The 21606-nt window shown below is 53.0% G+C and overlaps 1 protein-coding gene across 6 annotated transcripts in view; it reads left to right on the top strand.

Moving 5' to 3' along the window:
* Positions 1 to 21606, top strand: part of ARHGAP26 (Rho GTPase activating protein 26) — a 183526-nt gene that overhangs the window by 130273 nt on the left and 31647 nt on the right. For all 6 annotated transcript variants that reach the window (XM_064458239.1, XM_064458235.1, XM_064458236.1 and 3 more), the window contains 3 exons: positions 3433 to 3592; positions 11998 to 12136; positions 17887 to 18040. In XM_064458239.1, the coding sequence (XP_064314309.1) occupies positions 3433 to 3592; positions 11998 to 12136; positions 17887 to 18040 (453 nt within the window). The remainder of the gene's footprint in view (positions 1 to 3432; positions 3593 to 11997; positions 12137 to 17886; positions 18041 to 21606) is intronic.

The raw sequence follows: 21606 nt of genomic DNA, 5'->3' as shown, positions 1-21606 counted from the left end.
CATAATCTAATTTAACACACAACATGGATTTACTCTGCTCCCGTTCTCCTTTGTTTTTCTGAAAGTGAATGCAGAGTGAGCGGGTGTCCACGGACACCCCCAGGAAACACGACCTGCCTGATCCGCTGCAGGGACAGCGCTCCCGGCCCGGGGGGTCCCCTCGGGTGGCAGAGCTCGGACTCGAGCTGCTTTGGCTGGGTGCTGGCAGGTCTTCACGGAACAAAGTCCCTTTGCAGGGCAGCTCGTTGGTGACGCGTTGCAGAGCGCAGGGATTGCCCCCCGTCGAGGGGTTCCACGGTCTGTCCCGCGCTGCCCGGCTGACCTCCCACGTGGGAGCCGTCGCGTGGTGCGAGGAGGAGGAACAGCCCCGGAGTCCAAAAGTCGGCGATAGCCCGGCACGTTGCAAGCACCAAGCAGGAGTTAAGAGGTTGCTCTGCGCGTTCCTCCATTTGTTGTTGCTTCCCACCTCCTGCTTGTGCTGGACGTGACTTCTGCAAAGCGTGGATGGAGAGAGAACTGAAAAAGGACCCATTTAAACTAATATTAGTGCAATTGCTTTCAGAGCGCACCAGGGGCCAGAAGGAAACAGCGGGTTAAAAGGAAAATACAGCAAATACTTGGAAACCTTCTAAAGGGCAGCTCAGGAACGGCACTAGCAATGCCTGCCGAAAAGCACCAACATTAAGCACACTTTGGGATGAGAACACCCCATCTTTAGAAACTGTGGCATTATTTTCTAGTACAAAGGATGATGAAGAGGTATAATTTATAGTAGATTATCATGTGGGTAATGGATGTGGAATTTGAAGGCTGTGAAAGGTGAATCATGTTTTGTGGCATAGCTTTGATAACCGAGCCTTGTGAAAACCACTGCTGGAAAAGTCCCCGTGGTAGGGATCAGAAGTTCGTGTGCCACCAGACCCGCGCGCTTGCAAAACGGCTTCCACACCTTAGAAATTCAGAGCAAACGTGGTAAAGAGGAGTTTGGTGCCGACTGCGGGATGGAGACGAGGGCTGGGGCTCGTGTCTGGGTGGGTGGGCATTCCTCGGGCACAGGGCAGAGCCAGGTCTGCGGCTGGTGCTGCAGGACCGTGTCCTGGCTGGGAAGCCGTTAATAGTGTAGTCTGAAATAATTAACAGGACCGTGCGCGGCTGCCTACCCATAATGAGTCAATGACAATGCAATTTATTAGAGTGATGTATTACATGGTAACGGTAATGAGAAATGGAGGGACCTAATTTTGTAAGACTTAGATCAATTCAGTTGCGTTTTGTAAATGAACATTGTTTTACTAACCACACAAGATCGTTACGATTATTATTTTATTAGTACTTTTCAGAACTATTGGAATTATAGCTGCTTTTTCCAAAGTCCAAACAGGAGCATGTGAACGTGGGTCTGAAAGGTAGATGTTGTTGCAACACAAACACGTTGTTGGCGTTTGTAAATGTCCTGATAAGAAGGTGGGTTGGAGTTGGGGAAAAGGTTTGAATCCCTATAGAAGCAGGAGGGTTTTCCCTGTAAATGACCAAGTTTTTGCCTTTCTCTCCACTCCGCAAGGCTGTGACCCCCTAAAGAAAGTTGGCTTCTACCCTACCAGCTCTGCTGGTCGGGGCAGGCTGGTGCCGGCATCGCTGTGTGCGCGGCTCGGCCGGCTCTTGCCTTCGGTGAGGACGGGGAGAGGCTCTGCCCGGGGGTGGGATGGGGACGCTGACCCGGGCAGGGTGGAGGCGGTGGGGATGGCGGGGTGGCAGCAGCCCTCCGGGCAGCGCATTGCCTGGCCGCCGGCGCGGGGCTCCGTCCTCCTCACGGTACCGGCCGTGTGAGCGGGGCCGTCTCCCGCAGCGCTGCAGGTTACTGGCACGGGAGACTTCTCGGACACGTGCGATAAAGTATTCACAGCTTCCTGACAGTGGGGGAGGTTACGGGTGAGAGGGAGGTCCCACAAAGGGACCTTCGCCGGCACCTCCGCACCTTTGAAGTTGCCATATGTAGGGATGAGGAACAAAGAGTCCTTCGCTGGATCAGGTGAGATTTGGATGAAAAAGGATGGAAAGCATCTTTTCCCTAAGCCAGCCCTAGCTTACGCTGTGCTGAAATAAGCTAAGCATGCACACAAATGAGCACTGTGGTGTCCTGGCCCTGACACAGTAAGAAAAGCGCACGGCAACAGCTTTTCGGGACAATCCAGCAAGATCTGAGTCTCAGCCTCACTTTGGGCTAGCCAACTGCATTTGTCCAGGGAAAACAGGAGAGAAAGAGGAAAGGGAAGAGACACTTAAAAACCCCTTTAGGCTAAAATTGTGTGATTGCACTGCCTGAAGTCGAGTTTCCTGGTTGAAGAGGTCAGGAGAAAACCACAAGAAAGAGTTGCGGATGACGGGGCTGTAGGGCTTCCACCGCAGGTCCTCGTTGCGTCACCCGCGCACGTGTCCTTGCGTTACGTGTCATTGTGTGCCTCCAGCACGTGACTCAGCCGGAGCCCGCGGTACCCGGCACGGTTGGGCCGTGCCTCAGCCAGGCGCTTGCCGCGGAGCCGCCGAGCTCCTGGCTCCCCCGGCGCCCGGGGACCTCCAGGCTGCGTCGCGCCTCGCAGCGTGCCCTCGGCGCACGGCAGCGGGGCTCCGTGGGGCCGAGCCGGGGCGGAGGTTGTGGCCCAGCAGGGCTGCTGATGCTTTGCACCGCTAAGACCAGGGACCAGACTGGAGTTGCTCCAGAGTAAACCCCCGCAAAAGGCACCGTAGTGCTAGGTCCTCGGCGCGAGCTGTTTCACTTTGCTGAACTGATCTGCTCCCGCTGGGCTGCAACGCTTGCGAACGTAAAAACTAGACGGAGGTGACAGGGAGGAAGACTCGAGTGTCGGAGGGTCCCTGGGAGAGCGGGTGTCCAGGCGGGGCAGGTTCCTTGGTGGGGTGGAGAAGGGCGCACGTGCGTGCACGGGGGGCCGGGGGTAAAGCCTGATCCTCGCCTTCTGGCCTGTGTTGGCTGGGCTGGCTGGGGCTGACCTCTGGTGCAGGGAAAAGCTTAAATGGGTGAGAAGGAACTGGCTTTTGGAACATATTAGGTCACTCATTCAGTTGGAGAGCAGCGTGTGTCAGAGGTCCAACAATTTGTTTTTAGAAGGGTTTTAAGCATTAATGATTCAAGATGTTTTCCTGGGAGTGGTTTGCAACATGAGACTCAGTGGCCAGCGTAGCGGCGGGGCTTTATGGGATTAGTCAATTCATTAAGGCTGAAAGGTCTCTAGTAACACAATAGTTAAATTTGTACTTTTCCACATGGCTGAGCCTTCAAGGAGCTCACCAGGAGTGTAAAAAATGTAAACAGCATTGTAAGCTTTGTGCCAGCCATGAGGCAGGGACGGGGTTTCCATGCGGACTAGTTCTATCACCTACTTTTTTTTTTTTCCTTTCTTTTTTTTCTTTTTCCAGAGTTGCAAATAATCATAAGCAGAACCTGATGACTGTTGCTAATCTGGGTGTGGTATTTGGGCCAACACTGCTTCGACCTCAAGAGGAAACAGTCGCTGCCATTATGGACATCAAATTTCAGAACATCGTGATCGAAATTTTAATAGAAAACCATGAGAAGGTAACGGCTTCACTTGCTTCTTTCAGTGCAATTAATTTACGAAAACGAATTTGGCGCGCTCTGCAAACTGCAGCCCCCTCTCCCAGGGCCCCCCATGCTCCTCGTGGCCGGGGCACCGGCGGAGGCGGCTTCGCTGCGGGCGCTGCGGCTGTGCCACGGTGGGGAGCGGCTGGTACCTCCCTGGTGTTCCCGCCAGCGATGGGCACCGCTCGGGATGTGGCGTAGAGGCTCCCAAACCGACGGTTCTCGGGCTGTAGTTGTGTAACCAGCCATAAAAGCTATGGTCATCTCAGTGTGAGTCGGCACATCCGTGTCTCCATTGCAGAAATCCCCCTTTCTTTCCTCTTTCCATTGTTTAATAGAAACTAGTGCAAGATGAAGGCCTAGGCTGGCTTCTTACTTTTCCAACTAAATCCATGTTTGTTCAAGTACTGGCTTTATCCACAACGTTGATCTCCTAAATTATGGTGCATTTGTGTTTGTTGGCCGTAAGGACGTTCTCGTCTGTCAGTGGCGGCTCAGCGGGGCCGTGGTGCTGGCTGTCCCTCCCGGCCGGCCACGTGGGGTGGCTGCGTGCAAACAGCAGCGCTAAAAAAGCGCCATTTTTTTCTGAATTCAAACAGTTCCCGCTTTACAATCTTTTGCTTGTCTGGTTTTGTTGGGAAAGAAACAACTGATTTATGCATTCAGGCTGCAAAGAAAGACGTAGAGGCAGGCTTGCCCCCGGCTGGGGCTGCCGTGGCAGGGTGGCATCGTGGCTCTGGTGTGGGGCTTTGCTTGCAGACGTCTTGAGTGGGTTTCTGCAGGCTCAGGTGCAAGGCTGAGCCTCTGGTACATGCGGTGCAGGCAGCAGTCCCGGGGCACGTCTGTGTGGGGCTGCAAAGGGACGTCAAACGCGCAGCCAGCGGGGACGGGGAGACAGGGTCCGTTGTTGTGTGTTCTTGGAGAAATTGCTTCTATGGGCACATAAAGGCCATGGCATTTATTTAGGATGGAGGAGCTGTTTTATTCTCCTCTGCATGGAATGTAATGGCAATGATGGCTTAATGATGAGCTGCGGTGCGGAGGGGCGTGCGAGCAGCCGTGAGGAACCTGCGGTTGGGAGCAAAGCTCAGCTCCCCCAGCCCTGGTCCTGCGTGGAGGAACCAGCACGAAACCTCATGTTGGCCTTTGACGGCCACCTCCGCTGTCTGTCGTCTCTGTGCCGGTACAGGGGAGCATTCAGCGCCTCTCCCTGGTGGTGATGAGCTCTGTGGCTCTGCCGCCAGCGTCACGAGCAGCGCGGCGTCGCTACGAGTGTGTTTTATCTCCCTTCCCCTCGCTGTGCTTTATGGAGCCCTTCCCTCGTGGGCCTTTGCAGAAACATGTCTTTAGACATTGATTTTTTTTTCCTGCCTGAACCGAGTCCCTCGCTGTGCCCGCTGAGCCCTCCGTCAGCCGGCACCTGTGGAGGAATTGATGGCAGATTTCTGCAATGATCGTGTCCGGGTGGGCTGCAGGGCTCGGCTCTGCTCACCAGCCAAATTACAGCTCCTACCCTAGGGTGTCCCAGCGCTTCGATGGCTCGCCCTCCTCAGAAGCCATTTATGGCACCAGCAGAAGGGTGAATAGGCGCGTTGGTTACATACCTCCGTCGCCAGTTAATTCTGCAGGTGGGTGTACCTGCTGCCCAGGGCGCGCGGGTGCAGCGAGGGCTGAAGCTGCAGGGTGCCGAGCTGCCCTTGCGGGGCCGGGGCCGTCGGCGGCCGCCACTTCGCTCAGGGATGCTGTGAGCGAAACGCCCGTGAACCCGTGTCCCCATTTCACCAGAGCTCTCGGGAAAAGATCCCAGGAAGGAGGAAGATAGGGAGAGGTAACTCCGGGAGAGGAAAATCTCTTAAATGCTGTTAGTGCCGGTTCAGCTCCCGCTTTAGGACTGTTTCGTTTCAGTGTATTTCTTAATTTGAATTGATTCGAGCTCATTGAAGGTTCCCCACAGGAGCTGCCGTAGGTGATTAGCAATATGCAAGTTGCCTGTGCTTGTGCTGCTGGTGCTTTATATTGTTTTACACCGGTGACTCACAGACAGTGTTCATGATTAAGTACATTTGCAGGGAAAACGTAATTGATTTGAATGGTTCCTGGCAATCAGCAACTGTCTGGTATTACATTATATTTCCCCCAGGTAAGTGGAATGCCTCTCCCGTCAAAATTACTGTTGTCATTGTGTAATGAAAAAAAAAAAAGCAAGCTTGATGATGACATCTCTTGGTCTGAGTAACTGCTGGCAGCTTGTTTACACAGTTGCTTCAGTAGGCTTATGTGATTGCCGGGGCACTGGGGAGGGTTTCAGGGGGGTTAGTCAGCGTTCCCTGCTCGCTTGCCTGCATTTGCAGTCACCCCACCTGAGATTTGGCTCATCTTTCATCTGAGACTATCCCTGGGGAAACACATTTGTCCCAAAGCCGTAGAAGTATCAGTGGAGGATGCTGCAGGATATGGCGCCGCTCGTCCGGTGTCTTCACCGATTAACCTGACCTCGTGCTCCCTTCGCGGTACCTCCGGATTAAGGTGTGCCCTGCATGTGCCATGTCTCTGATGCACCTCGGGAGCGATGTGCAGTTTGGAATTGTAGTCAGCAAAACCGGGACTTTCTGAAGGTTCCCGGAACGACTGGTAAATTATGGTTTGCTCTGTGTTGCCAGAGCGTCCGACACAGACCATTAAACCCTGTGTGTAATCCAAAAAGTTAAATCGTTTCTGGAGGTTGAACAGATTTCCAGGTCTCGGATCCAAGTTGTTTGTTATACTCGCAAGAACAGCAATAAACTCTGAGGTGGTTTTTTAAGCTTCTCGGACCTGTTCTCCTCGAGAAGGTCTCGGTGCATCGAGGTGTCGCAGCCCTTGCGTTTGTCTTTGCGACTGCAGCTGCCGCTGGGAGCTGCTGCGCTTCGGGTGATCTCCCGTGGGTTGTACTGACACCACATCTTCTGGAAATGTGGAACAGCGTTGGGATGAGAGTAGGGTCGGAGCTTGGGGAGGGAGGGGATGACGGCTCCATTTGCCTGCCAGATGTTGCGGTGCAGCAGACAGGAGCCCTGAGAGAGCCAAGCGGGAGCACCATGCGCGGCTCTCGGCTGCCCAGCACTACCCAGCGAAACAACAAAATGACAAATTGCTACTTAATAAGATCTGTCCATTAGTGATTCTCAGCCTTTTCTGTGTATGTTTGTGCGTACAATACGTTAAGGTAATGTGTTATAAAATATATCCTGATTCTGTATAATTAAATGGATAAAATGATTTTTCTCCTGTGGGTCCGGATGTTGCCGTGACAGGCAAACCACGAGCGCATCCTGTGCAAAAAAAAAAGATAAGGATGCTGTGTTGTGCGCCTAGTTACTCAGGTGGTTGCCATTTAACACCATATTTCTGATTTAAAAATTAAAAGTGAGCCAGAAGTAATACTGAAATAATACTACATCTGGCAATTGCAGATGTCCATCCATTTTCTTTTCAAAAGCTTAAATTTTTATAGCTCTCTGGAAAAGGCCATTGTTCTGAAGTGTTACAAAATTAAGAGATCGATTTACTGTCTTGATGATGTTCCCTCCAGACGGAGCTCCGACCAGGTGAAACGTTAGTGCAGCCAGTGTCGATGACAAAGAGGAGACTAGTTTGTGCAGAGAATTGCACAGACCCAAACACTCACCTCAGTAAATGGTAAGGGCTAATACTGAAGTCAAAGCCCTCAGCACCTCGTCTTTGTTTTATTCTTTTCTATAATTAGCAGAAATGTTTAGCAACGCTGTTGGCAGCGGGTTTAGTCTCATGTGAGGCTCTGTACCACTGACATTTGGAACATCACAGCAGCTTCTTACTCTCCAAGTTCCTTGAGCGAGGCCAGATGCAGCTTTGTGCACGGGACCACACCAGGCTGTTGGCCGGAGCAGGGACCCGGGGCTGGATCTCTGGGTGCTGTTACGTCCCATCGCTTAGATTTAGGAAGGATACCTGACCTCTCTGGTTTTCACCTTCCTTGTAATAAAATGGGCGTCGTGAGGTGATCAACGCCGAGCACGAGGAGATCCTCCAGTGCGTGCCAGGGTGTGGGGAGGGAAGGAGGGCTCTGTCAGGGGGGGCACCACCCCTGGCCCTGCCAGCACCCGCAGTGCAAGCTCTGGTGGCCTGGCAGCGGGGAGTATTTCCTCCAAAACCCATGGAAAGCACACGTGCCTCATCCTTCCGCTTGCACAGAGCAGCCGTGGGTGCTGGGGAGACACCCCCGGTCCTCAGCGTTGGGGACGGGGCCACGGGCCGGTCTCTCTGCAAGAGGTGCAGGATAAAGGGCGTAGCAGCGCCTGGATGTGTTTCATTCGGAGGTCTCGTTCAGCCTTTGAACCACCATCCGAGGTGAGGTGCTGCCGGGTCTTTGCAATTTTGCAGACAGGGGAGAAGGTGGTTTGGGGCCGCGAAATTGCTGCTTGCATCAGGCCGAGCTCACCCGCACAGTATGGCTGTAAATGTGATTTATGAATCCTGGCTGCTCCTCACCCACTCTGGCTATTAAACTGTCTCTCTCTCCCTGTTAATTGGACTCGGTGACTGGGAGAGCTATAACACAGGTTTGTGCAGTGAGAAGTATGTCTCAGCTATTCTTGTTAAATTAAAAAAATGAAACAAATCCGAGAAACTTCCCTGTGAGGGAAAGTGGGGGTTTTGTGCAAGCGATGTCTGAGCTGAGGGAGAAGGAGTAGGAGGTTTTGGTCCAGCAGTGCCGGTTTCCTTTGCTGCCGCAGAGATCTGTGCCATTTCCTGGTACGCAACTGTGGCAAAGTCACATCTGCAGTGAGCTATTTATCTTGCAGATCTTGGGGTCTCTCCTTAGGCCTTCAGAATCAGCGTTGTGCTTTTTAAAATGTAGCTGTTAATTGACTTTTCTCCATTGTGAGTGGCTAAATTTAGCTTGTGTGCTTTGTGCTGCTCAGAGGTGGTAGAGAGCGAGCGGTTTTTAATAGCCCTGCCTCCGCCTCCACGTTGCTTCTGCTCCCCCTCCCCGGCTTCATCTCGGTGGAGATGCTGTAGTGGGCACGGGACACCGAGGAGATTCGTGGTTGAAGACCATCCTGGAGGAACACTGGTGTTTCTGCTTCATCAGGAGGCCACGTCACGCTGTCGTCACCGCGGCGTGCCGGCCAGGGCCGTGGCTGGGAAGTGCCCGGCGGAGAAGGCCCTGGGGGTGCTGGCTGACAGCCGGCTGGGCATGAGCCAGCAGTGCCCGGGTGGCCAAGGAGGCCACCAGCCCCCGGGCTTGTGTCAGCACTGGTGTGGCCAGCAGGAGCCGGGCAGGGATGGGGCCCCTGTGCTCGGCCCTGGGGAGGCCCCACCTCGAGTGCTGGGCTCAGGTTTGGGCCCCTCGGGACAAGAAGGGCCTGGAGGGGCTGGAGCGTGTCCAGAGAAGGGCAGCAGGGCTGGGGCAGGGTCTGGAGCACAAGTGTGCTGGGGGGCGGCTGGGGGGGCTGGGGGGGTTTAGCCTGGAGAAGGGGAGGCTGAGGGGAGCCCTTCTCGCTCTCTGCAGCTGCCTGAGAGGGGCTGGAGTGAGGGGGGGTCGGTCTCTGCTCCCAAGTCACCAGTGATGGGACGAGAGGGAATGGCCTCAGGCTGCGTCAGGGGAGGGTTAGGTTGGAGATGAGGGAAAATGTCTTCATTTCCAGAGCGGTCAGGCCCTGGCACAGGCTGCCCAGAGGGGTGGGGGAGTCACCAGCCCTGGGGGGGTTCAAAAGACATGTAGACATGGCAGTTGGGGCCATGGTTCAGGAGGCCTGGGGTTGTTGGGTTGGGGGTTGGACCTGATGATCCCAGAGGTCTTTCCCAGCCTCAGTGGTTCTATGATTCCCTCCGGCTGCCGCAGCGCGGGCTGCCAGCTGTGCTGCCGGGGCAGCGGGTCTTCCTTTGGGGAGCTCGCTGCTCGAGGGGCAAAGGGCGCTCATGGAAGAGGTTGTGGCTTAATAGAAGTAGTTTATAGTACTGCCAGAAGCGTATTTACTGAGCCCCAATGGTTGTGGTGTTGCCAGCACCTGAAGGTCAGGCTGAAACCCAAGGGCTGGAGTGGAGCACGAGCGCACGAGAGCCCACGGCGGGCGGGAGCGGGTGGTGGGGTGGGTGCGCTGCTGGGCTGCACCTCTCCCTGCCGCCCCGAGCGCGGCGTGAGGTGCAGAGCAGAGCAGGGCACCTGCAGCGAGGGCTTTGGGGCTGGTGAGACGTTGTAACTGAAGCACAGAGTTGGTTAGGATAAGTTGGAGCGTGCGAGATCTCGAGTGCTGAAGCTTTTTAGTAAAACTGTTTCATAGCGACGTTCCAGCTGCATTTAGAAATGCGACCTCCTTAAAAGCTGAGGCTGGGTTTAGTCACTGAGTTTGTAATTTAAGAGCATATATATCTCCTCTTATTATAGACCCAAAAAAGGAAACAAAAACCTAGAAGTTTATTTTCAAGCGTGCTGTGGGAAATCATTGCATTCAATGCAATTCATAAATCAGTACTTCTGTCTTGCTTGATTTATATACTTCATTATATTTCCCAAGTAGAATTTACTATTGAAAAGCAATTCGAAAGAAAAAGCATGTTAAAGCAGGCAGTGGCCATGCCCGAGTATGGGGAACGGAGCCCAGGACAGTCAAGGTGCCCCTGGTACCGATTTCAGCCCCCAGCGCCGAGGATCCTGCCCCACAGAAGCTGTTTTTAGCACATGGAGCGAAGGGCTCACGGCACAGGTCCCAGCAGCAGCGACAGCCACCCGAAACATGGGCAGCTGTGTAATGCTTTAGCCCGGTAAGCAATGTGCTACGAATAGCCCTTCTAACCGGGACCTGCGAGCTGGCCTGAGCGCCGGCACCTGTGCTGGGGGGGGGCTGCTGGGGTGCGGGGAGCAGCAGCCATGCAAGGGGCTGGGGAGCTGCTGGCCCCCAAACTCCACGGGGAGCCTGGGGAACAGCCGCTGTGGAGGTGGGAACCACCGCGGGCAGGCGTGCGCAGGGTGAAAGCGAGCGGTGCCGCACGCAGAAAGCGCGGCTTGGGCTGCTTCTCCCTCTGCTAATCCATAAACCCAGGAGGAACGTGTGAATGAGCTCAGCGGAGCTCCCCAGGAAGGGCTGCAGTAGGACTCCGTAATCCATCCATCTGTTTCGCAGCGTGCCGAGCTACGCACAGCCAGATTCAACTGCTCACTTGATCGGCGCCGGTGCCAGGGCCTGCCGTGCACGCAGGAGTTTTGCGCGGTGATTCATCGCTGCTTCCTGCGCCTCACCCCGTCTGCAGGCTCGAAAGCCGAACCTGAGCCCGGGTAGCAAGTCCCTACAAGTAGGAAGGTTGGGGAGCGATGTCCTTAGCCGCGCGGTGTTTGATTCATTGAGAACGGTTCATTAGTTCCTCTCCGAGGGCCGTAAGTACTGCCCTTTACACCCACCTCGTCATGCTTTTGGGGAGAGATGCGACATTAAAATTTTTGGCTAACGCATCTTGGCTCTTTAGCATTTATTTGTGGAAATCAGCATGGAGGGTTTATGTGTATGTGAGGATTTTGTTGTTGTTACATGAAACAAACCAATTAACTGCTGGCAGCTGCTCCCGCTAGCTGGCAGGCGGCATTTTATGGCTTTCTGAAAGGCAAGGGCTGCCGGTGACCAGCGGTGATGGCTGCGTGCTCCAACGGGGTCGCCTCAGTGCTGCGGCGGGCGCCGAGCTGCCTCCGAAATACGGTTTTCCTGTTGGCAACCCCCGGCGGCGGCAGTCGGCTCCCTGGCAGGGGCAGGTAGAGCAGGGGAAGACGCTGAGGGATGGTGTTTAATATACTCTAGCAAAGGGAGACCTTGGGAGAGCTGGTCTTGAGGCAACACTGCTGTTATCTGAGCCTGGGGTTCCAGAAAAGAAACCATAAATAACCAAACGTCGACAACAAACAAAACTGCTGCTCTTTAGGTTCGTGCAGTTTTAAAATTCCATCCCCTTGAGAAAAAATGTGATTACTCAGTTTTCTGACAGCTGTGGCTGGAAGTCGCGAGCACTTTCCCAAGCTGGTTGGCGTCAGCGGGTGCGAGGGCGCCGAGGGCCGCGCTGCGGGGATGCGTGCGTGGGGACGCGGCGATTTGTCGTGCCCGGGGCGCTCCCGCCATCACCCTCGAAAACTCCGCAGAGCGCCAGAGTGTTGGGGTTCTTCACGTCTTGCAACATGCATCTTGGGTGAGAAATAGAGGAGCGCAGGCAGGGTGGGAATGTGGAATTTAGGAAATTGTACCCAAAACGCTGCCCCGGTGAACGCATGTCTTCCTTAGACGCTGCTCTGCGGAGCGGTGCAGACCAGGCAGGTAGGCAGCTGTTCTGTTCGAAGGGGTGATGCCAAAGAACAACTTGTTTATTATTTTTAACAGATATTTAACACGGTGCCAGAGACTCCGCCGTCGAACTCGCAGCTGCTGTTATCTCGGAAGAAGAGCACGGACTCGAAGCCTCCCTCCTGCAGCGAGAGACCGCTGACGCTCTTCCACACGCCACAGCCCAACGAGAAGCGTAAGTGTGCCGAGCCGCGGCTCCCGGCATTCCCGCTTGACCAAGATTTTGCCCTAATCACGACTAACAGATCGTAATTCCCATGCCACGAAAGGCAGTTTTACTGGTGCCAATGGAGGAGACGATTCCCGTAGCAGGATCAGGCTTCAGTTTCCTCTGCTGTCACGGTGATGGGGAGTGTGAAGATCGTCTGGCATCCCAGCCCTTAACCAGGGGCTTGAAATGAGGCTGCGTTAGCACAGTATAAAGTGTTGCTGTGCCCTCCCCACCCGAGGGGCCCCCGCGCATTCCCGCTCTCATGTTCCCTGACCCGCGTCCTCGCCCTCGCCGGCTGCTGAGGTGCGCCCCTGCACGCAGGACGCAACACATGCGGCAAGGGTGGACGCCCGCCTGCCTCCCCAAAAGGTGACCCTTTTCGGATGCCCGCAGGCACTTTGCCTTTTACAGACACGAAAACTCGGCAGGGAGGTTCTGCATTTTTCTGAGGATTATGTACCACGGCAGTTTAAAAATGTTGAAGATCATCTTTCCATTTCTGTCACTAATTAATGCTCCGGATATTAAGGTGAAAGACTCAGTGTCCCGTCCCTACCCATGGAGCGGCAGTAATGTGTCTGCTCCGGCTGTTGCTTCGCGTTACAGCGTAAGCCCAATTCCCAGCTCTCCCGTTCCTCCCGGCCATGCGCTCCCGGCCCTCGCGTCGAGCTGCTCCTGGAACCGGCCGGTTGCTAAAAAGGCAGGAGAGTAACCTGGTGAGCAGAGCAAGTGCTCGGGGGCTCGGCTGGCTTTGCTGGGGCTGGTGGGTGTGCACAGGGAGCGAGGAGCAGGGGAAGGCTGGCGTTAACCCATCTCCCCAGGATTTAAAACCACCAGGCGGACCGAGTGGTTGCCGTGTACTTTGCTGACTCGAAACACGTGGGCTCGTCCGCCTCTGATTGAGTTACCGTTAATTACCAGGCACTCTTATTTCGGAGGATGTCATAACGATACACGTGGGTTTAAGGAAGCAGTGGTAGCACCAAAACGTGCTCTGGAAATAGCGTATCACACGACTCTCAGTGCAGCCTCAAATACCAAAAGCTGCTTCTGAAAAATTTCAGCCTCAGTAATTTATTTGCTTCTAACTAAGCAGTTGCTTGTTACACTCTGGAGTCGCCCGGCTGCCGGAGCCTTCGTGTGCCATCCTCCCTTTGCCTAGAAGAGGAACTGAGTTCATTTATTTATTTCTGCATTTATTCCCATGCAAAGCAATGTTTTCTCAGTTTTTCTCCTGACGGTCTGTAACCTCCTGTGTCTACGGGGAGCCACTACCATTTTATTCAGTGTTTGCCATCCCTGCTGCACGTGTCAGTTGAGGAATAATGTGAGGTTTCCTTTCTTACTGGTCCAGAGACGGGCCAAGGCTCCAAGGCAGGCTGAAGCGCGAGGGCTTGGACGGCAGCTCAAGCCAAGCACCGCGTCTCCGTCGTGTCCTGAGCTGTGGCATAGAAATAGCTCCGCTGTGGCACAGGAACGGCTGGCACCTTCGGCGGCCGCCCCGTCGCAGAGCGCTGGCTGTGCCTGGCGTTGGTGGAAGCGCCTCTTCCCTTTGCAGGCGGCTGTCTCCGGGGTGAGGGGCAGGGAGCCCTGAGGTACCTGGTCACTTGAGTGCTCGTGCCTCAGAATGTGCATTGGAAGAGGTAAAGATGGCCCAGAGGAGCCCCAGGCACGACGGGAACACCGAAGGCGTGCTGCAGGAGTCAGTCAGCTATGAAACAAAGACGTAATAATATCTCGTAACTGGAAATTGAAGCTAGACAGAATCAAAATGGAAACAGTGCACATTTTTTAAGACTGAGGGCAATTTAGCCATTAGAAGGAGTTAAGCTGGGCAGTGAATTTTTCATTACTTGGTCTCCATTCATTGAAGTCAAATATCTTTCTAAAACTTTAACTAAAATTCATCATACAAGGCTGTGTGTAAGTCAAAAATTATAAGGTTTGACAGACAAGATCATGCAAGAGAGTAGATTAGATAATTACAGTGATTATTTTGTTCTTAAACATTCATGTTTTTATCCAGTGCTGACCCAGGAACTGAGCGGACATGGTGAAACAAGTGCCGTTAACACAGCAGATACACCATTTTGTCCTTATCAGTGCGTCGTTATAAAGAGTGTTTTGGCACCTTGCTTGTATTTTGTTGTGCAGAGAGCTTTTGTCATCGCTTCTGCAGCCCCTGTGGACAACTGTTATCAAAGCGCCCTAGATCAGGATATCAGCCAGAAGCTGCTGCTCTGCTATCTGGCAAGGTGTGGCCTTTGCTGGAGGTGAGCCCGGGGAAGCCGGAGGCTTCGGCGAGGCTCCTGCAGCTCTGCTTGACTTACTTTGCATTAAGAGTCACAAGGGTTTGGGTAAGCGGTGAAAACTCAGCCTTGCTTTGACGTGTTGCTGGTTCTTGAGCTGGAAGAGAGGGAACTGGGACTGGCTGCCCAAAGAATCATAGAGTCATAGAATGGTTTGGGTTGGAAGGGGCCTTTAGAGGCCATCTAGTCCAACTCCCTGCCATGGGCAGGGACACCTTCAACCAGACCAGGTTTCTCAGAGCCCCGTCCAACCTGACCCTGAATGTCTTCAGGGATGGGGCATCGACCACCTCTCTGGGCAACCCAGGCCAGCGTCTCACCACCCTCACAGTAAAAAATTTCTTCTTTATATCCAGTCTAAATCTACCCTTCACTAGGTTAAACCCATCACTGCTTGTCCTGTTGCAGCAGGCCTTGCTAAAGAGGTCACCTCCATCTTCCCTATAGTCCCCCAGTTCAGCAACGGGAGAGTTTGTTGTTAATGAAGGGAAGACTGCAAAAAATATGAGAGTCCAGCTCTCCCTTAAGGCCCTCCTTCCCAGAGAGGTAGTTTTGGGGCTCTTGGAGAGAAGTTGCTGGTTTGGTTTATTAACGGCAGCTCTCGGCGGCGGGAGCTGGGCCGCGGTGCCGGCAGAGAGGAGGTGCAGCCAGGAGCCGGGGCCGTGCTGCGAGGGGGTGTCGGTGGTCTGCAACGAGACCCCCCCCTCGCACCCGGCTCTGCCGGCGGTTTGCGAAGTGGCTCTTCGGCCTTCTGCAAGACGAAGAAACGCACTTTAGCTGATGGGCGGTTCTGCTCTTGTGGCTGTAAGACCAAATTAAATCTCACGGCAAAGAATCCTGCACATCAGCTTTTTAAAGCATGAAGCAAAATACAGTATCAGCCTTTTAAAAGGCAGGAAATAAAATACATCCAGAGTTTCAGATTCTGCCGCTCATTTCCCTTCCTCTTTAGATGAAACACTTCCAGTTTCTTGGCTGATAGGGACTTTAATTCAATATTGGCTGGTAGCTAGCTCTGAGATTAGGCGGACAATTGACACTGATTTGTTAGGCTTACGGAGCTTATTTTTGGACTTCAGCCTTGGGCAGAAAATGTTTGGAAATAATAAGACGTATTGTTAGACCACGCTCCAGCGGCTCAGGTCCGCGCTCCTCGCAGCCTGCGGTACGGCCGTTCAGCCCGGGGGGGCTCAGCCTGGCCGGTCCCGGCCTTGGGCACCATGGAGGTGGACTGTCACAGCGCTGCTTAAACCTGGACTGGAGAAGTAAAAATAGAGTGGTTTGGATTGCCCTTTTGGGGTTTTTAGGTCCGTAGGCAGCTTAATTTCTCTCTTATTTCATCTGCTGGTTCCCGCGTCTGCCTGTCAATATTTGTGGAGGTCAGTGCTTTGCTTTGCTTCACTTTTGCCTCTTCTTATCTTCTGCGTGGATAATCCCAGGTGGGCTTTTGCAAGCTCAGAGGACCTGCCTCTCTGGGGAAATCGCTCCTCATTATGAGCTGGGTTTAGGGAAAGCATGGCTTGTCGTTTGAGCCACCCTCTGGCTCAAAGCTGACGAGATCATTTGTATTTTCCTGCTGGCATGTCAGACGGTGGCGAGTTGGAAGCCATGGCTGGGGAAAACAATCCAACTCGGTACAATGGAGGAGCAAAGCAGGGGACAGAGAAGTGTATGTGCTGCTTGTTCCCTTGGTGGCTTATTGGAGATCCAGATTAATGAAATGCCATTTCAGGAGCGTGTTGAACATGTGTCAACATAATTAACACATCCTTGGCTTTGGCTAATATCTGGAAGATAAGCTCAACCTGAGCTAAACCAAGTTTTAGCCCTGTCTCGCTGCCATGTGGGTGCTCCGAATCTGTCCAGGTACCAGGAACATGCAGCAGCTCCGGCGGAGGCGGGTGCCGAGGAGCGTCGGGCTCTGCTCTTCCCCCGGCAGCCACAAACCTTTTGCTAGCGTAGGCTTTGCTCTTTGAAGCAGTGGCAGAGAGTCTCCACACGCCCCTCAACGCCTGAGACAACACCACTGCCAAGGTATTTTATGGAAATGTAGGCGGTTTCGTTCTGCTGTATATTCAGGGTTAACTTTTCATCTGTCCCAGGAGCTCCTCTTACGCTGCTTTATCCTTCTTTAAATGTGTACAGGAAACGGATAAGTATTAACATTCTCCTAACGCAAGCAGAGGTGCACAAATCAAAGGGATTGAGAATAAGGGATTCCCTATTACTGTGTGCTTTTTAGTAGTAATTTGATCATATTAGAGCGCACTGAAAAAATAGTTTTTGAAAGACTTACCATTGAAGTAGGACGTACTGTGTTTTCTAGCAGGTGCCTGTCTTTCAGGAAAACATCATCACAGAAGTAGCAGTTCTCCGCAGTGGGGCTGCTTTCCGTGCCATCAGTGATGATAATTGCTTCTCACAATTACAATTACCGCTTATACAGAAAAGGCATCTTATGAAAATGAATTAATGTGATTTTAGGTAATTCAGCGCAGAGCTGAGGAGGGAGCCCATGCTGCGGATGTCAGTTTGGGGTGCGTAATATTTTCACTCCTCACCGCTGAAGTTACACAAATAAGGGGGGAAATCTCCTAACAGACTGTGACCAAGGGAAACGAGACCTAAGCAGCCTCCGGATTGTCAGCAGAGCGGTGCCAGCCTTTCCCTGCCGCAGCGCAGCCGGCGCTACGGCGGGAGCGGGCATGAGGCGCTATTTCGGATCAGATATGAGCAGAATATGATCTCCTCACCCACAGCTGCTCTGTATTCCCAAAGAGCTAAGAAGAAATGGAGTGGAGACCCCTTTCCCCTATTCCTCTGCTGCTTTTGGATTAGGGACCTGGCCAGAAAAGATCGATAGGTGCTGTCAAGTCCCAGCTGAAGCATTTTTTTGCTGAAATAAACTTTAACCAGGTGATCCGTCCTTTTCTTGTTCTCAAATGTTATCCTGCTCGGTCACACAAGTGCTCGCTCCCTTGGTGGCTGATTTCAGTCACAGAGAAATCCATTCCTGTATGTAGTTTGCATTTTAATTTTTTTTTCAGGTTGTGCGGTACTTCGGATGTCTGTGGGAATATAAAATATTAATGCCTTGAGAAAAGTGAATATTTTCTTACTAAAAATGGTATTCATTTAAAATGTAGCTGCATCTAAAGGAAAAAAACAAAAAGACAACCTGGTATTTCTTACGGTTTAATGTATAATATCTAGAAAACATGACTAACTAACTGTAAACTAACTGCCTGTCTTCTGGGGTCTGGTAAGATGCTGCCCCGTTTGCACTAGGGCAGGGTTTATGACTAGGAGCGCTCGGTGCCTTTGCAGCAGCGCGCTCTTTACTTCTGCGTGCAGTGGCGGCGGTGTCTGGTGGCTGACGAGTCTTGGGTTTTGATGTTTTTTCAGAGGAGAACAGGAACAGTATCATCAACTCCAGCCTGGAATCCGTCATCTCTTCAAACGTAAACAGCTTCCTCAACTCCAACAGCGCTCCCCAGCCCAGCCTGAACTCAAGTGATCTTGAACTAGAAGTAATTAAACCCAACAGGCCAAATTCACTGTAAGTACAGTAGTAATTAGTGTTTTATAGGCTCTCTGTCCTTAATCTTTAATCAGGGCTGTTTCTTACTCTGAATCCCAGCAGTTTGTTGAAGAATACAATTTAACATTTTAATTTTTAATGGGCGCTAGCATGTGCCCTGCATTTTTATCTCGGTCCAAGCAGTGGAATTAGTTACTGGGGGTTATACCTTCCCGCAAGTTTCAGCTCTGATTATTTTGCACATGTGGGATATTTTTCGAGCAGAACTCCGCATTATTGCTTGAACTGCTTGACCCATCTGGTGATAACTGCAGCAAACACAAAGGTCTTTTCTTCTGAGTTTCAATTCTATGACTGTTGTCAGTACAGTTGATCTCCGGCCAAATCTGTGCCATTGCTTCTGCGATTGCTTCCTTCATCTGGAAAGTTCAAGGGAAAAAATAGCGACCTTAGCAATGACTCCCTGGGGACGGCCGAGTTATTTATGAAGTCCCCTGAACTTGACACAGCTGAGCCCTCGCGCCGATGGCCGTCTCTGCTGGGGGAGTTTCCTTCCTGCCGCGGCTCTGCCGGGCCCGATAGCATTTTCCCACAGAACCTCCCCTCCTCGTACATGTGAAGATCTCCTCAGATCTTCAAGAGCCGTTGCAGTCCTTGCAAGCTGGAGCCAATTTTCCCCCCAGCGCTCCTCGGCATGCCCCTGCCCGTCCCTGCGCATCGGCTGGGAGGAATCCGCTCCCTCCGCAGCGGTTTATGGCCTTGCTGTATGCAGTGACCTTCTCAGTTAAGGGAGACCTTCCTTCCCACCCCTCCAGTCCTCCCACAGGCTCCAAACACTTCCAGTTCCCACTCAACCGTAGAAGTCCCCAGTCCCTTGAGATTAGACAGCGACATTTTTGTTTTAGCTGATTTCTGGTTATCAGTGGAAGGGTTGCTAAGGACTCGAAATGGGTAAGTGCCAGGGCAGGTACTGGTAGAGATGGTGGAACTTGTTGCTGTTGGCTTGGTTGACGGCAAGGGTTGGGGTTTGGGGGTTCTGGGGCGCAGCCCTCGCTGCCAGCGTGTGGAGGTGGCTCAGGCGCCTGCCTGCAGTGGTTTGCAGGGGCAGAAGGGTAAGCACGCGGCGGGCGGCTGGCACGACTGCCTGTGTGAGTGTGTGCGTGATCAGAGGACAGGCTCTGGCTGTCATCCATCCGCTCTGCCTCTCTCCTCACCATTGCTGCCACTAAAACCACGAGCTGCATCTGTACCCAACCAGCCCGGCCGCTTGCCGGCCTCGCCTGGCCTTGGCCTGGGGAGCAGGGTTTGTTAGGCTCAGCTCCGTGCCTCGCCTGCTGCCTGTGGATTTACCTACTGCGAGAAAGCCGCCTGCCAGGAGCGTGGTGGTGGCAGGATAGAGCAGCCAAAAGAGGTAGGACGCCTCTAAATGGAAGTCGCCTGTTACGTATGTTATGTACTGGGTAAAGATGTGTAGATATCTCCTGCCCGTGCTGTCGGTCGAAGCTGTGGAAGTCAGTCACATACCATTCCCCCAACAGGATGTTTTTTATTTATCCTTCAAGGGGAAAAAATGATGTGACTTTTAATACAGCAAGCTTTGTGAGCCCGAGTCTTGCTGTGACCTTACAGGATTTGTTTGCCAAATTCGCAGTTTTTCAGATTCCAAGAGTTGCCTCTTCCTAATAATGTCTTTTTTAAAGGAAATCATAGAGAAGTTCAGCAGAATAAACCAGTTAAAGCTATGTGGGGCTTTGGGGAATGGAGGCGTCTTGCTGTTACGCAGGAATTAAGCGAGCAGGCTGGCAGTGGAACCATTTGCCTGCCACCAGTTAAGGGGCCTTCACAATTCTGTGGAGTGAAACGGCGATGGGCAGGGTAGCACCAGCGGCTCCGATGGCTCTGGCTTTGTTTGCGGCATTTGGTGCTTCTCCGCAAATCCAGCGATGATGTGATCATTTTTACACAGGCAAGAATACACAAGTTCTCGGTCAATATTGAGCTAAAGGTTGACAAGCAAGTCTTGAGGTGAATAATACCACAAGGCAAATATTTTCTTCTCTATAATCCCAAATATTTAAATGAAATACCTTTAATCCAACCTTTTGATAAGAAACGAAGCGTCTTTGTTTTGTTCTTTTCAAACGGTATGTACAGATGTCACTTCAGCCCCTCTGTGCCCGCTCACCCCAGAGCACAAGTCTGCGCCCGTGGTTTTGGCAGGTCCGTGGCGTTTTGCCCTCGGTGGTCAGTGCTCCGTGGGGGTGTTGGTTTGCAGCGGCGAGGATGAGGAGGGCGAGGAGGGCTGCCAGTAGCGGGTCTACCCCTCAGCCCTGCCTTGTGGCTGTTTACGGGCTGCAGCCTGGGTCGGGGCAGGGTGTCTGAATGGTGCCAGTATCCCGGCGGCTCTGCCGTTGCCGCTCTGCGGGACTACCCAAATAGTATCCGTATAAAGCCGCTTCTGTGTTTTTTAACCAGCTGAGTAATTTGGGCTTTGCAGGAAGCCTTGGGCAGCTACACACACTGCAGTCGGTCTGTAGGATCTGTCAGTGCCGTGCAAGGGGTTCTGGTGCTCCCCTGTCATTACCGGACCCACGGTTAGGGTACACGGCAGCGGGGAAGGGCGCAGGGTGCCTTGCCCTTTGCGCTCCTTCAAACACTGCGAAATTCTCTGCCGGTCCTGTGAGACCCATCTTTGAGCTCGGCTTCGGGAACTTTGGGGGTTTTTTTTCTTGCGTTCTTCGCTGTTTTCTGTAACTTTTGTCGGCGGTGGAGCAGGGCTGTCCTGTTTGCGGACGCGTTCGGGAGGGGCTGGCTCTCCTGGCCGCCTGCCCGCGAGCTGATCAGCTGCCTGAGCTGGGAGCCATCGCTCGCCAAAATTCAAACCCTGCAGCTGAGGAGCTGTAAAATTCCAGGTGTGCAGAGGCCAGGAAGTCCCGCTTTCCTCCTTGAAAGAAAAAAGGATGTCTTTCTGAACAAGAAACTCTGTAAGAGAACAAGTACAAAAGACTCCCGGATTCAGTGTTTCTTTCCCTTCGAGAAAGGGACCTCTGCTTCCCTAACGGGACAACAGCAAAGGTTAGTAAATTAAAAACTACTCCAGACCAGAATTTGACCTATGCCTTAGTTTCTACTAAATGCATTGCTGGAAAAAAGCGGGCTGGTGGAGATTTCCACGCAGGGGAAATGCCTTCATTAATTAAGGCCTTTTCCTGCTTTATTCCGAGGTCTGGTGCCTTTAGGTGCTGGTGCGTCTCTCGCCCTTCGCCCGCGGGAGCAGGGTGGGCACCGTGACCCGTGTCCTGTCCAGCCTCACCATCCCACCAGGCTGTCAGGGGCTGTCGTGAGTCGGGTGCCCACCTAGGGAGGGCACTGGGCAGAGCGGGCACACGATGAGCCCTTCGGCATTCGTGTCGCTTTGAAATCTTCCTTTATGTTGTCTCGTGGCTCAGCGGGTTGCCCACGGTGGCTTTGTGTCACCCTCTCACACATGCTGTGAACTGGGCAGGGTGTGACAGCTGCTCACAAGGTCCCAAACTCTGGTCCGTGCTCAGGGAAAGCTGTGACGTTGTGTTGCCCCAAAGCGA

The sequence above is a fragment of the Phalacrocorax carbo genome, chromosome 8, assembly GCF_963921805.1.
Source record: "Phalacrocorax carbo chromosome 8, bPhaCar2.1, whole genome shotgun sequence".
Taxonomy (NCBI): Eukaryota; Metazoa; Chordata; class Aves; order Suliformes; family Phalacrocoracidae; genus Phalacrocorax; species Phalacrocorax carbo.
Note: the sequence above shows the minus strand (reverse complement) of the source record. Positions and strands in the feature narration are given on the sequence as shown.